This window comes from Coenobita brevimanus, chromosome 28 (assembly GCF_032717465.1).
Source record: "Coenobita brevimanus isolate Jiangsu-jjx chromosome 28, ASM3271746v2, whole genome shotgun sequence".
Classification (NCBI taxonomy): domain Eukaryota; kingdom Metazoa; phylum Arthropoda; class Malacostraca; order Decapoda; family Coenobitidae; genus Coenobita; species Coenobita brevimanus.
The window spans coordinates 17,319,920-17,336,054 of record NC_136981.1 but is presented as its reverse complement, the minus strand read 5'-3'; the positions used below and the strand labels follow the sequence as shown (position 1 = coordinate 17,336,054).

The following is a 16,135-nucleotide window of genomic DNA, read 5'->3' as shown; positions in this document are numbered from 1 at the left end:
CTCAGGTCGACATGGGTCTGTGAGATCCACTCCTCCCCTCATCCCACTGTCTAGTTCACTAACTTCTAAATACCTGGAACCCCTTTTCTTCTCAGTAGCTTCCTAACTTTGTGTCTCCATGCAAGGGGTGAGGGAGTTACATCAAGCTCTCTCTCCATTTCCCCAGTATAAGTGTGGTTTTATATGTTAAGGGTCTGTGAGACCCTTGTCTACCTGAGGTGTGTTGAGTTTTTGTTTTCCCTGATTGCAGATAAAAATGAAGAGTCTGGCATCACCTCTTTACACAGTGAAAGCACCTCCCCATACCATGCTATGGGACCATTGAACCAACCATTCAATTTTTTTTTTTCTTACAGAAGGTCAAAATTTTTTTACTGTTTTTTCTAGTTTTTTTTTTTAATTTATTAGAAATATAAAATGACAAGAACAGTTCATTTTTTTTTACATGTCTGTGTTGCAGAAACATTAAATATGTTATTCTGTTTTCAGTAGTGGAATAAATGAAACATAAACATTTTTCCCAAATTTTTATATTTGTGGGTCTGAGAGACCCACGTCTACCTTCTATGCAACACGGACCGACCTCTACCCGAAGAGGGTTAAGGAAAGTTTGTGCAAGCTGAGAGCAAAGTAAATTAAGAGCAAATGGAAAAGTAAAATACTATTATACGTTCATTTAACAGAAGTAATGCTTATGTTACAAAGAGACTTAACCCTTCCATGGCCGCTGGCATCAAATGACGTTTTACCATGCGTGGCTGCTAGCGTCGATTCAGCTTGATTTGTAGAAAACTGCAAAAATTTTGGGGATGTGAACAAACCTCTAGGACATTTTGAGACTGACCTACACTACATTCCAACACACCCCGTCCCCATCAATCAGTTCAGAGCCTGGTGCCGCGATTAGCGGATTATCGATTTTTTCTCTCGTGGCCATGCTTAAAAATGCACAGCTACATCCAGTATCTCAGCCCAGATGAAAATATTATCTTTCTCCTTCCATACGACATACACAACAACCCTGTTTACGATTATGAATAAGTACAAACTTAAACAAAAGAAAAAACATGACAATAAGAAAAATACATTTTTGTTTTCATATCTTTACCTATTTGTTCAGGTTTGTTTTAATGGTTTGGATAATTCACTCCACTGTGTGACTTATAGAAAACTGTGAAAACTTTTGGGAAGGGAACGAACATCTCGGACATGAGACTGACCTTCACTTCATGCTCTTAAACCTCAGTAATTTGTCAGTTCACCACCTGCTGCCGTGACGGGTGGGTGTATGATTTTTTCGCACATGACCATGCCTAAATACATACAGTTACACCCAGTATCTAGACCCAATCAAACCCATATTTCTCCTCCCTCGTGAAACACACACAGCAATTCTGTTTACGATTGTAAATAAATTCAGGCATAGAGGAAGGAAAAATAATAATAAAATAAGAGAAAAATATACTTTTCTTTGGTGCCTTTCACAAGCGTAACAGAAATGTCTTCCGTGTTCACGAGATGTTTTCGTGGGTGGAAATGCCTCCCTTCCTGCCTGCTAATCAGTTCGTGCGAGGTGCGAATCGCAGGTTGTCTCGTATTTCAACCCTCACTGTTCAGCCTGTACACTCAGCAGATGATATTGATCTCATTTAGGTCTGAAAATAAAACTCTTGCCTCCCTCTTCCAGCAAACTCGATCATCCAGACTACAAAAATAAGTTGATACTATCATAAACACAATAAACACCGAAAGTGCAAAATAAATTCATAATATATATATATATATATATATATATATATATATATATATATATATATATATATATATATATATATATATAAACTCAAACTTCGCGTATCATATACTGAACCTCTTCAAAATACACATATTTAGTCATGTCACAACATTTCACTACCATTCAGGTTGGATTTACCTACTTGTGGACCCCAGGCCAAACTCATCAGTGGGCCCCCAAACTATTGTACAGGGGCTCCACACTCCTGGCCTTATACTTATTGTACAGGGGTCCTTATGGTTGTGAATATATTTTATAATGAAATACTTGGTGTACACTTGAAACAAGGTTATACACTGGTACACTGAATGACAAATTAGTTTCAGTGGGCCCCAAGATATCGGTGGGCTCTAAGCCAATGGCCTACTTGGCCTATTGCTTCATCCGGCCCTGGTGCCATTAGCAATGTTATTTGGTTAAAAAAAAAAAAGCAGTTTGTGCTATGTTGCATCACTGCAATACCTGCCTGTGACGGGTATCAGCTGCCTCAATTTACGCAACTTCCACACTCACTTGCATGGCTTAGGAAGAGTCTAGGAAGATCAAAATTGCACTGCAGGGTGCATCTGACGTTCTTCAATTGGGAAAGAAAAAAACAATCGGTTTTCGAAACTTCAAAAATCGGCCCCAGGATCGGTTAGTGGGTCCCTACAAATTACTCACAGTTAGCCACGGAGGGGTTAAGCAACTGAATTCACTCACTGACGCAATCAAGCTATCTAACATTCTTAAATCTAGAAAACAGAAAGAAAATACCGTGCATAGGAGAGATATGGAGACACAGAACTGCCAGGAAGACAGGGCTGATCTGCTGATTGCTGGAAGGAAACATGGAGACACAGAGCTGGAAGAAGAATGGATAACCTAGTCGCTAAGACACCTCCAAGACACCAGGGGTAGTTTTCGATGATCATTGCTACTATTGCACTGCTCTGAGAAGCACATCCGTCTCTCGTGGATGCCGGCCTCTGATTTGGTGGAGAGTTATGGAGTCGCAGAACTGCAAGGGAACTAGATGATCCGCTGCTCAAGGCACTAGCGATGGCCTTCGCTAATCACTACTCATTGCACAGCTCTGAGAACACATCCATCTCTCTAGGCTGCCAGCCTCTAATTGTCTGTTCTCACGAGCTGCAGGCCATGATAATGGGAAGAGGGCGGAACTTCCTCTCCCGGCGGTTACAGGGGCAGAGTGAATGGTATATACATATTAATGTCACTCAGTGATGTCTGTGCATAAAGACAGTCACTCCTGACACAATGATAAATGATCTGAAAATCTGTTCCAATCAGTGTGCAAACGTGGGACGGTTAGTACTGAGCGAAGTTCTCTGGGATTTCCAGTAGCATTATGTAAACTTTCAAAGTAATACGATGTCACGAATTCGTGACATTTACAACTGCTCTTCCTACATAAAGAGAATCGTCCTATGCTTATGATCTAAATACAGCTTCAACACATTGCAAAACGTAACAAGCAGCAGGCCAACTCCAACAGTAATATATGCTTCCTAAAATAATGGCTTAGACATAACAGAATGGCTGCTTCACCAACCAAATCAATCATCACTTTTCATTGCTGACAGGCACGAATCTCAAACCCATCCTCAAGTTTCCCTTTTCATACAATTACATCCACTGGAAAGACACATACAAGCCACATTAAGGCAAAGGTAAAATCGATTTCTTAAAAATACTCACGGGGACTACTCTACGGCAGCAAAAGAAATTACTGAAGGCAGTCTACAGTACAAAGCGGTCAGTCAAATAACAATGAATTTTAACAGCTACATACATGAAAAAGATTCGAAAATCATGCACAGAACCTTAAGAGTAATAACAGGAGGAACAAAGGCCACAGATTCCTTGCATCCAGGGACAAAAATACTCTGTCACGGACCATATGATGGCATGAATATGAATACAAGAGGCACATTGATTAATCTCAGAATACACCCCACTCAAGTAGCTTTACGTTGCGTTACACCTCATAAAAAACACTGCCGAGTGACTCAGTAACATCCTCCTCCTCCACCTAACACTACATTCTACAGTCACATACACAGATGCAGATGCAAAAGCCACCCAGAATTTCCAGTTAAACAGCTTCCTTCATCAACCACCACTAGCGTTTCACTCCTCAGAAACTACCCCATGTAGAGAAACACGACTGCTTCTTGCCAGACTGTGATGCGGCAACTACCCCTCCCTCTTAACTTACCAACACAAAATGCAACTCACATACAATCCACCATGCCAACATTGTGATGCATCCTCCCTACATCACATTTCCCTCAAGTATTTCACTTTCGCAACACAAACAAACCTTCAAAATAACCAGAACAGAAGATCCCAGGGAGCATCCAGTTAAAGTGGCCGGTTTCCTATCGTTTATTAGGATGACGTCTAGATAACCTGGGGTTTCACTAACAACCAGAATATAGTGTACTGTAAATGCAGTATAGTGTAGTGTGGTAAAGAGTATTGTATCGTAAGTAGATTTACAGTATATTATAGAGTATATTTTTATGCATGGAAGAAGGAGCAGGTGAGAAACCCCTATGATTCTTCCTTCTAAGAAAAACACAAAACAAGATAACAGAGAGCCAAATTCAACATCTGGTCATTTTGAGATGCCTGAACACACTGCTTTTGAAAGACTTAAGGTCATAGACAGTAGGAAATACAGGCAGAGCAAGAAAGCTCTGGTGTTGACCTGTCTCATATATGAGGAGCTGGGAGTAACAGTTAACTCTTGCATTAGAGAGCTGGATGGAAAAGTGATAAGAGTTTGTTGCTAGATGAGTGCTATGCATCTACCGGTGTGGTGGAGGGATGCAGTCAGACAGTTCAGAGGAGTCATGACCATTTAAGGAGCAATACAAAAGAGAAAGATGCAAGAGTGTGGTGAGGAGACAGATTGAAGGGAGTCAGTGAGAGGAGGAGAGTTAATGAGACCGAAACCCTTTGACTCCACTTTCTTGAAAAAAGCTGTATGTGGGAAGCCTCCCCACACATGAGAGTTGTACTCTACACAGGGAAGAATAAAACCTGTGTATGAAGTGAACAACTTTGCAAGGGTAAAAAGGCATGGAGTCCAATTAGCACACCTAAACTCATGGAAGCAGATTTTACAAGTGAGGTAATATGACCTTTGCGAGATAAATCCCGATAGAATGAAACCCCAAGTAGGTTTAAAGATGATGCATGACTGAGTCGGATATTTTTAAAATTAGAGGATACTCCTGTGGAAGATCTTTACGAGCTGAAAGATGCAAGAACTGAGTTTGTAAAGTATTAAAAAAATATATTTTTACCCCAATTAAAGATCTGAGCCAAGTCAGACTTTAGGTGTCCCATAGCCTCATCTCCTGTTTGTTGAAGTAAGTGCTGAGATGGACGCTGCAGGAAGCAAATAGAAAGGTGAAGAGTGGAGTCACCAGTGTATGAGTGGATAGGGTTTGATGTACAGCTTAGGTCATTGATGAATAGAAAGAAGAGAGTTGGTGATAGGACAGAATCCTGAGGAACGCCACTACTGATAGCTTTAGGAGAGGAATGGTGGCCATTTAAAACAGCAGCTATAGAACTACCAGTAAGGAAACTAGAGACGAATACACAGATAAAAGGATAGAAACCGTAAGAGGGCAGATTGGATATTAAAGATGCCTTTGAGATGTCAAGTGCAATGGCAAAGTTCTTGGCAAAGTCCCGAAAGGAGGGTGACCAGAAGTCTGAAAGGTGGGTGAGAAGACCGCCAGTGTAGCATCCCTAGTGGAAACGATACTGATGATCAGAAAGAAGATTGTGATTGGAAAGGTGCATTATTATTATTATTATTATTATTATTATTTTTTAATTAAAGAACTGATTCAAATATTTTTGAAGTACAGGATGTTAAACAGATTGGGCGATAGTTTGAGGGCTGGAAATGATCACCCTTCTTTGGGACTGGCTGAATGAGAGCAAACTTCCAGTAAGAAAGAAAGTACAAAAGAGTTTGCTTAGGCAGGGTGTAAGCAGTGAAGCACAGTTCTTTTAGGACAACAGGAGGGACTCTATCAGGCCCATATACCTTGTTAGTATTGAAGCCAGAGATGGCAGACAAAACATCAGTTGAAGAAATTTTAATGTCCACCATGGGGAAGTCAGAGGATATTGATGGAAGAATACCACCAGAATCATCTAAGGTGGAATTGGAGGAGAAAGTGGGAGCGATGAGTTCTGCTTTATCGGTAGAAGAAATAGCTATTGTTCCACCAAAGTGGAAAAGAGGAGGAAATGATGATAAGGTAAAGTTGTTAAAAAGGTTTTTGGCAAGGTGCCAGAAGGAGCAGGAAGAATTTGAGAGAGTTCAGAGCTTTTAGTATGAATGAAATTATTTTTAACAAAGCGAAGAACAGACTTAGTACAATTATTCTGGGCAGAAACATAAAAGAGATGAGACTCAGGGTGAGCTGCTCCAGTACCTTTTGTAAGCCTGCTTGTTGTTGACAGCATTAGAACAAGCGTGATTAGAACCTTTTTTTTTTTTTTTTTCATCAGTCATAGGATAAGAGAAAGGACTGTATGCTTCCAGGCCCGAGAGAATAACCTCTGTAATGTGCCAGGCACACTCAGAGGCTCTTGGCCATGGAAGCAATAATTATTCCAGGGAAAATCAAAGAAGTACTGCCCTTGGCCCTCCCAGTTAGCAGCCCCAAAGTGCCATAGCTGCCTATTCTTGGAAGGATCCACAGTCCTTACTGGAGCGACAGAACAGGTTAAGGTGATGAGGTTATGATCATGGGAGCCCAGTGGAGAGAAAAGATTAACAGCATAAGCAGAAGGATTAGTTGTAAGAATGAGGTTAAGTATGTTGGAACACTCTCTAAAGTGGTCTGGGATACGGTTAGGATGCTGTACAGACTGCTCAGAGTCATTGAGGATAAAAAAGATGTAGGCTTGTTCACTTGGTGGATCAGTGAAAGGAGACGAGAGATAAAGGTGGTGTTGAACATTGGAATCACCTAGAATGGATTTTTCAGAGAAAGGAGAAATTGATGGGCTCGTTTCATCTTACAAGAAGTAAGATAGTCCTGGAAGTAAGATAATCAAAGAATTTTTCATACTCAGTAGAATCAAGGGATAAGTAAGCATCACAGATATATTTAATCAGAGAATGACAGGACAGCCAAACCCAGGGAGAAGAAATTTCAGAAGATTCAAGTTCAGGAACACGAGAGGAAGGTATGTTGTTGCATACATATACACAATAGCCACAGCCATCTTTGACTTCGAAATGCATATAAAGAAAGTAGGAGGATACAGAGAAGGGTTTGCTATCAGTTGCCTCAGACAGTTGACTCTGTGAGGACAAGAAGGTGAGCTTTCTCTCAAGAGAGAGAAAGTTTGAGGAAAGGCAGCGAATGTTGCAGAAAAGAAGCAGTCAGACAGTGGTTCTAGGCATCTCCCTTGGTTGTCACCGGGAGAGGGGTGAATGATGGTGGCTTTTATGGTCCCACCCCTCCCCGTCCTCCAAGGGACTCAAGGCTTCGTGTTGGGATGATGCCATTTTTTTTTTTTTTTAAGAAAGTGTAGTTTGTAATGTGCATATAGTTTGGAGTTGGCAGTAATAGGAACTTGTATTAGAGAGAATGCTGGCCTACTCTCTTTGTAACTGTGCGTTACTGTGCGAAATAGTAGTAACTTCATATTATAACAATAATAGTGTGTTGTGTGGTAGTATTATAGCCGTGTGTTGTGTTGCAGTTAAATTTAGAGTACCACAGTGTACAGCAGTGTTGTTTGTTGCTGTTGTTGCTGATTAACCAAGGTCTGAGCGAGCAGACCCATTGACCACAGGTATGGAACTGCTTCTATGAGACCGTCCTTTAGGTAGAGTATAGTAAATAAGACAGAGAACAGGCCCATTGTAGGTAGACAACGCCTCACCAGGGCCGTACTAGGGTCTTTCCCCACGACAAGATGCTGGGAAATATGAGAAGGACTGGCTTCCATGTGGAGGCGCATGTGCTCCACCCAGGGTGAACAGCGCCGCTATGTGTAGGCTCCTCTTTAACTTCCAGGCTCCTCGTACTGTAGTGTATTGTGATCAAGGTGTAACGTCACGTGTTCACCAAAAGTGTAGGTATAGTTTAAAGTAAGTGTAATGCATTATGATATATATCCAACAGAAAGTGATTGAGGATCACCGCAAAACATTGGATCCCAGCCACCCCCGGGACTACATTGATGCCTACATGATAGAGGCTGAGGCGCAGAAGGATAGCCCAGACTCTACCTTCAGGCTTGATTGTGAGTAAAGGAGAGGAGAATAGAGTAGATGAGATGAGCAGAATAGGGGAGTGTAGAGGAGAGGAAACAGAGCAGATTTGTGCTAAATAATATAAAGAGGAGAGAGAGAGAGAGAGAGAGAGAGAGAGAGAGAGAGAAGAAATTAACTGAAAGATGAAATGAGAGAAAACGAATTATAAATGAAATGAGTGAAAGATAAAGATAAGGAAAAAAAAGAAAAAAGAAAATAGATAAAATGAGGGAAACAGAAAAAGAGAGAATCCTACCATCATCTCCCAGCCTTACAAAGACCCACTAACAGTTAGATGAGCAGACAGATGTAAAGTTTACAAATACATGCAATATTATGCTCTTCTGTCTAAACTAATCTCTCCATCCTGTGCCCATCCCCCCACCAGACAAGGACCTTTTGGCATCAATACGTAACATGTTCGGAGCCGGGAGCGATACTACCTCAGGCACATTACGCTGGGTGTTTCTGTTCATGGCTCTGTATCCTGACGTGCAGAAGAAGGTGCAGGATGAGATTGACTCTGTGGTTCCTCGTGACTCCCTCCCTGCACTGGAACACAAGGATATGTGAGTTTTGCTGTCTTACTTTTTCCCTCTCTCATTTTCCAATAACACACTTCACTGCCTCATTCTCACAGACTGGTGCTAAAAAGGAGTGAAACAGCTGCGGAATCCACCCAGGAGTCAAACTTCCTCTTTTTGTTTTCCTTCACCTCGGTGTGGCGAACACTTTCCGTACTCGCACTACTGTAAATTATATTTCAGCTTTTACACATAGTCTGCTGCAATAGCTATTACTACTACTACGGCTACCACCACCAAGACTACTACTACTGCTACAGCAACTATTACTACTACTACTACTACTACTACCACGACCTCTACTATTACTACTACTACTACTACTGCCACCTCTACTATTACTACTACTACTGCTACTACTACTACTACAGCTACAGGTAATAACTAATAAAAATAATTATGATTATAAAGTCATCATCATCATCATCATCATCATCATCAGAATAATAATAATAATAATAATAATAATAATAATATTAATAATAATATTAATATTAATATTAATATTAATATATTAATACCAGCACAGCCACCACCACTGACAAAAAGAAACTAGCTTTCCTGTCGCGGAAAAAAATAAATAAATAAATAAAACGGGCTGAAGATGACGATGACGATGATAATGACGATGACGGTAATGATGATAATGATAATGATGATAATGCTCTTCTCCCCACAGTCTGCCTTACCTCCAAGCGACTATTTGTGAGGTACAGAGAAGAGCCTCACTCGTTCCCTTGGGTTTGTTCCATATGGCCACTGAAGACACCACACTAGCTGGCTACTACATCCCCAAAGTGAGTTCCAGTGAGAAAATGAGGATGGTACAACATGTAAGATGTATGGGAGTGAAAGAGTGGGACAGTGAATGTCAGAGGGCCATTTAGCACATAACGCTGGCAGGCCGCAACATCCCGAAGGTAAGCCAGAATGAAAGAATCAAAGTGAATGAGAGTGAGTTAAAGTGAATTAGAATGAGCTAGAGTGAGTCTGAATGAGAATTACAGTGTGACTGAGGGTGAGACTGAGAGCCAAAGTGAGAACACGAGCAGGCTACAGCATCAGTAATGTATGTGGTAAAAGTAATGGAAGTGAGACTGAGAGGGTCACTAAGCAAATAACACTGGCAGGCTACAACATCCCAAAGGTGAGTCAGAGTGAGAGCTAGACTGTAACTTAGGGTGAGTCAGAGTTAGTGTGAGAACATATGCAGGCTGCGATGGGAAGAATGAGAGTGAGAATCATTGAAGACACTACACTAGCATGCCACAACAACCCAAACTGAGTCTGAATGAGCGTGAGAGAGAGTCAGAGTGAGTCAGAGTGAGAACACGTACAAATAATGATACAAAAGAAGGGATGAGAGTGAATGAGAGGATGTAAATGGAAAGTGAAGACACTGGCATGCTACTGTATCAGTAAAGCGGGCCATACAAGCACAGGCGAGCCCGTCCGGTGGCCTGAAGACGCCGGCCTTAACGAATAATGCTGTGCCTACACACGTTTCAGTCGGCCTCACGTCTAGAGCTCAGATGCAAGGGAAACACCATGGCGTGAGGGAGACCATGGATGCTGCGCTGCCCACAGATGTCCAGGAGCAGTATGCAACTGGGGCTGTTGCTGCAGCCTATACTGCAAATATCAGAATGAGGAGGGAAAAACGGACCAAATGGGAAAATTTTGGTTGATAAGGAGTACATTGTCCCATCTGACTGTTGAAAGAACTGCGGCGCATCTCCACTCCCGCACAACTGACACGAGACTGATGCCTGACAGCCTGCGGTACCCTACACATGCTCAGTTTACCTGAACCTGACCGGAGCATGAACACGGAAATCTGTCCACGACAGATCCCATGACAACTGTTGAGGCCACCTGCACAGGAGCCTGTTCCCTACCCACACACGCCCAGGTTTGCCTGAATGGGCTGCCCTCCTCAGGCCACTGGGCGGGCTTTACCTGTGCGTGTATGGCCTGCTTAATAGTGGTAGTGCTTACACTGTTCAGGCTGCATAGTGTCAAAATGGCAACTTGTAATTAAGGTACAGCGGCGCTAGGATCAAAACGCTAGTAAAGTCCAGATTTAAGCATACGGACTAAACGATCTTCAGTATTTAAGCATAAACCTAGTCGCAAAACCCTGCTAACCCTCGTAGGAATAGCAAAATTTGATCGAAAATATATTGTTTTCTTCATTCTTTCCTTCTTCATCAGTCTTAGCCCCAAAATGAAAGAGCCTACAGGGGCGTGTCATGCACGAGAACGTTTCTTAACAACCGGGGATGTTTATGTTCATACTTTTAGAGCACAGTTCGAGCTGCAGTACTTCGAGTTTTAGCCTAAAAACATTATGAAACATATTCTTCCAGAATATGTACAGCTCCACAAATTTGTATTGCTTCATTCCATGTTAGCATTATATGTATGCTGTATCAGTAATCAAAACATTTTATAGTGCAGCTAATGAGTGTTTAGACGTTGGCTTCCATAAAATGATCATATACTAGAATAAATATTTATTTTAAAAACATTAATGCTATGCAAGAATGGAAAAGGTTCAGAAACAAAAGATGAAAAGGGGCACAAAAATAAGACAGCATTTGAGATGGGACGTAATGCAGAGTTCTATGAAGATTATTACGTTCCACACTGTAGTCATAAAACGTTTGCAGGGAGAATAAGGGGAGCAAAGTGCAACATATAATGCATATGTAATATTTCCTTAATAACAATTCTAAGTTGTGACAGGGAACAGATTGGAAATATGTCTATGTCGCTTAGCTAGAAGAGTGAATGTTAGTGAGGGTGATGGGGAGAGGAGGGAGAAGGAGAGAGAGATGAGAGATATATGAGACAGAGGTAGAGGATGAGAGATATATGAGAGGGGGATAGAGGATAAGAGTTATATGAGAAAGGGGTAGAGGATGAGTGATAGGTGAGAGAAGGGGACAGAGGATGAGAAATTTATTAAATAGGGTAGACGATGAGAAATGGTGATGAATGACAAATGATGAGAGGTATATGGAAAAGAGGAATAGGGCAAAAAGGTCTGTGGGTGATGCTAAGGTAGCAACAGATGTTAAGTGGGGTAGGCAGTTGACAGAATTTTCAGCAGAAAAAAAATATGTTTTGGAAGGAAGTGAAGAGGGTGAGAGGGGGAGACTCTGGGGAGGAAGAACGATTAAAAGAGAATGGAAGAATGTTAACTGAGATGGATGCAATTAGGAAGTGATAGGCAGAGTATTTTGGAAGATTGTTAAATATAGAGGCAGAAAAAGAGGCTGAGATGGGAGAACACAAGGAATAAATGTGTTAGTAGAGTTGAATGATTCTTTGATCACGATGGAGAAAGTGCAGGAAGCAGTAAAAGTGACGAAAGCAGGGGAAGCTGCAGGTATGGATGGGTGTGCTGTGGAATGTCTGAAAGGTTGTGGAGCAACTATTGTTGAGTGGTTAGTAAAATTACTGAATAAGTGTTTTGTGAGTGGTATGGTGCCGATTGACTAGGCAAGTGCTTGTATGGTTCCGTTGTATAAAGGTATGGTTGATAATTATGAATGGACTAGTTTTAGAGGTATAAGTCTGTTGAGTGTTGTAGGTAAAGATTTTTTTTTCTTTTAATGCAAAGAAGAAGGAACCAAAGAATGAGCTCACATGAATGCTCCTTCCAAGAAAAAAAAACAAAAACAATACAAAGAAGAGCCAAATTCAAGATCCATTCAATTCGAGATGAATGGACACACTGCATTTGAAAGACTGGAGATCATAGGAAGTAAGAAATACAGACAGAGGGAGACAGTTCCAGAGTTGACCTGTTGCATAAATGAAAGACTGGGAGTAACGGTTAACTCTTGTATGACATAGTTGGACAGAAAAGGGATAAGAATTTGTTGCTAGACGGGTGCTATGCGCCCACCGTAGAGGTGGAGGGATGCAAGTAGACAGTTCAGAGGAGCAGTGACCATTGAAGTAGCGATAGAAAAGAGATAAAGAAGCAACAGTGCGGCAAAGAGACAGAGGTTGAAGGAAACCAGTAAGAGGAGAGTTGACAAGACGAATAGCCTTTGACTCCACCCTATTGAGAAGAGCTGTATGGGAGAGCATCCCCACACATAAGAGTTGTGCTCTAAACAGGGGCGAATAAAACCCGTGTATAAAGTCAACAACTGTGCAGGGGTAATGAAGGCACGGAGGCGGCTTAGCACACTTAATCTCTTGGAAGCAGATTTTACAAGAGACGCAATATGATCTTTCCAAGATAAAACCCATGTGAATGAAGCCCCAAGCATGTTCAAGGATGATGCAGGATTGAGCTGAATATTATTAAACATTAGTGGGTACTCTTGTGGAAGATTTTGACGGGTTGATAGGTGTAATACTAAGTCTTTGCTCCATTAAAAACAACAAGATTATTTTTACCCCAATCAGAGATACGAGCCAAGTCAGACATTAGGTGTACCATAGCCTCATCCCTTCTTTGTTGAAGTAACTGCTGAGATGGACGTTGTGGGAACCGAATGGAAAGGTGAAGGGTGAAATCATCAACGTACGAATGGATAGGATTAGATGTACATCTTTGAAGATCATTGGTGAATAAAAGAAAGAGAGTTGGTGATAGGACAGAGCCCTGAGGAACACCACTGTTGATAGATCTAGAAGAACAATGGCCGTCTACAACAGCAGCTATAGAACGACCAGAAAGGAAACTAGAGATGAAGGCACGGATAGGAGGATAGAAACCATAAGAGGGCAGTTTGGAAATTAAAGATTTATGCCAGATTCGTTCGAAAGCCTTTGAGATGTCAAGTCCAATGGCAAAGCTATCGCCAAAGTCCCGAAAGCAGGATGACAAAGGAGTCTGAAAGGTAGGTGAGAAGATTGCCAGTGGAGCGTCCCTGATGGAACCCATACTGATGATCAGAAAGAAGGTTGTGATAGGGAAGATGCTTGAATATTTTTCTGTTAAGAATAGACTCAAAAACTTTTGAGACACAGGATGTTAAAGCAATTGGACGATAGTTAGAGGGTTGGGAATTGTTACCCTTCTTTGGGACTGGCTGAATGAGAGCAAACTTTCAGCAAGAAGGAAAGGTAGAAGATGAAAGACAAAGGCGAAAATTTTACCTAGGCATGGTGTAAGCACTGAAGCACAGTTTTTGAGAACAACAGGAGGGACTCCATCAGGCCCATATACCTTGCTAGTATTGAGGCCACTGATGGCAGAAAATACATCTGAAGAAATTTTAATGTCAGCCATGAGGAAGTCAGAGGGGGGAAGTAATAGAGGAACAACACCGGAATCATCTAAGGTGGAATTGGAGGAGAAAGGCTGAGCAAACAGATCTGCTTTATCAGCAAAAGAAATAGCTTCAGAGCCATCAGAACTGAAAAGAGGATGGAAGGATGATGAGGTAAAGTTGTTAGAAAGGTTTTTGGTAAGGTGCCAGAAGGAGCGGGAAGAATTCGAATTGGAGAGTTGAGAGCATTTAGTACGGATGAAATTATTTTTTGCAGAGCAAAGAACAGACTTTGCACGATTCCGGGCAGAAACATAAAAAAGATGTGATTCAGAGGTGGGTTGGCTCTGGTACCTTTTATAGGTCCTCTCCTTGTTGCGGATAGAATTAGAACAAGCATGATTAAACCAAGGCTTTCTTGCATTAGTCAAAGGATATGAGAAAAGAATGTATGCTTCCATGCCCAAGAGAATAACCTCCATAATGCGCAAGGCACACTCAGATGGCTCCCGGCCATGGAAGCAATAATCATTCCAGGGGAAAACAAAGAAGTACTGCCTGAGGGCATCTCATCCCACAGCTCCAAAATGCCACAGACAACGTCTCTTTGGAGGGTCCACAGGCCGTACCAGAGTGATAGGACAGGTTATGGTAACAAGGTTATGTTCAGAGGAGCCCAACGGAGAGAAAAGATTAACAGTGTAAGCAGAAGGATTAGTTGTAAGGAAGAGGTTAAGCATGTTGGAGCTCTCTGCAAGGCAGTCAGGGATACGGGTAGGGTGCTGTACAAGCTGCTCTAGGTCGTTTAGGATAGAAAAGATGAAGGCTTTTTCACCAGGTGGATAAGTGAATGGAGAGGAGAGCCAAAGGTGGAGGTGAATATTGAAATCTCCTTGAATGGAGATTTCAGAGAAAGAAGAAATGGATAGAATGTGTTCCATCGTAGAAGTAAGATAGTCGAAGAATTTTTGATAGTCAGTAGAAGTAGGGGATCAGTAAACAACACAGATATATTTAGTCAGAGAATGACAGGAGAGCCGAAGCCAGAGAGTAGAGAATTCAGAAGAATCAAGTTCAGGAACACGAGAACAAGATAGGTCGTCGCGTACATATACTCAACATTCACCTTTGGCTTTGAAATGAGTATAGAGAAAGTAGGAGGTTACAGAAAAGGGTTTGCTGTCAGTTGCCTCAGACAGCTGAGTCTCAGTAGGGAAGAGAAGGTGAGGTTTAGAGGAGGAGAGGTGGTGTATGGTAGAGTGTCGATTAAGAGAGTTAGAGAGGGTACATAGGGAGTGATTGGTGATGAGCAGTGTGGCTTTAGGAGAGGGAGGGGATGCGTGGATCAGGCGTTTGCTGTGAGATAGGTGTGTGAAAAGTAATCATTGGAAGGTAAGGATGTGTTTAGGGCTATCGTGGATTTAGAGAAAGCACATGATAAAACTGACAGTGAGGCTTTGTGGACTGTTTTGAGACTGTATGAACTCAATGGTAGATTGTTAAAAGGGTGAAAAGTTTTTGTGTAGACAGTAAAACTTTTGGAAGAGTGGGAAATAGTGTGGGTGATTGGTCTCTCATGAGAGTGGGGCTGCAGCAGGGATGTGCGATATCACCTTGATTATTTAATGTTAATATGGATGGTTTTGTAAGGGAGGTGAACGTAAGAGTATTAGGTGGATGTTTGAGCTGGTGAATGCTGATGGTAGAGAGTGGAATCTGAATCAGCTGCTGTTTGCGGATGATACTGCACTGGTGGGCTGATTTGGAGGAGAGATTGAAACAGTTGGTAAAGGAGTTTGGAAGGGGGTGTGAAAGAGGAAATTGAGAATAAGAGTAAAGTGATGAAGTGCACAAGGTTGGCAAATGGTAGGAGAATGAATGTACTTTTGAATGGTGAGTTGCTTGAGGAGGTAGAGTGTTTTAAGTATATAGAGTCACATGTTGCTGTGGGTGGAAGAATAGATGTAGAGGTGTAGTTTAGAAAGAATGAAGTAGGAAAGGTGCTGGGAGGAATGAAAAATGCATTTAGATGTCGTTTGGTTAGAATGGATGTAAAGAGAAGGCTGTATGAGGGTGTAGTGGTACTGACTGCATTATATGGGGCTGAAACATGGAGTATGAGTGTAGCAGAGAGGAAGAGTTTAAATGTAATGGAGATGAGGTGACTGAAGAGTATGTGTTGAGGGATGCGTATGGACTAAGGGAGAAATGA

The 16,135-nt window shown here is 41.7% G+C and overlaps 1 protein-coding gene across 1 annotated transcript in view; it reads left to right on the top strand.

The window, feature by feature from the left end:
* The window catches only part of LOC145394749 (cytochrome P450 2L1-like), a 116,166-nt gene that overhangs the window by 74,200 nt on the left and 25,831 nt on the right, over positions 1-16,135 (top strand). Inside the window, exons 7-9 of the mRNA XM_080268530.1 lie at positions 7,972-8,092; positions 8,491-8,671; positions 9,366-9,483. Of these exons, the coding sequence (XP_080124656.1) occupies positions 7,972-8,092; positions 8,491-8,671; positions 9,366-9,483 (420 nt within the window). The remainder of the gene's footprint in view (positions 1-7,971; positions 8,093-8,490; positions 8,672-9,365; positions 9,484-16,135) is intronic.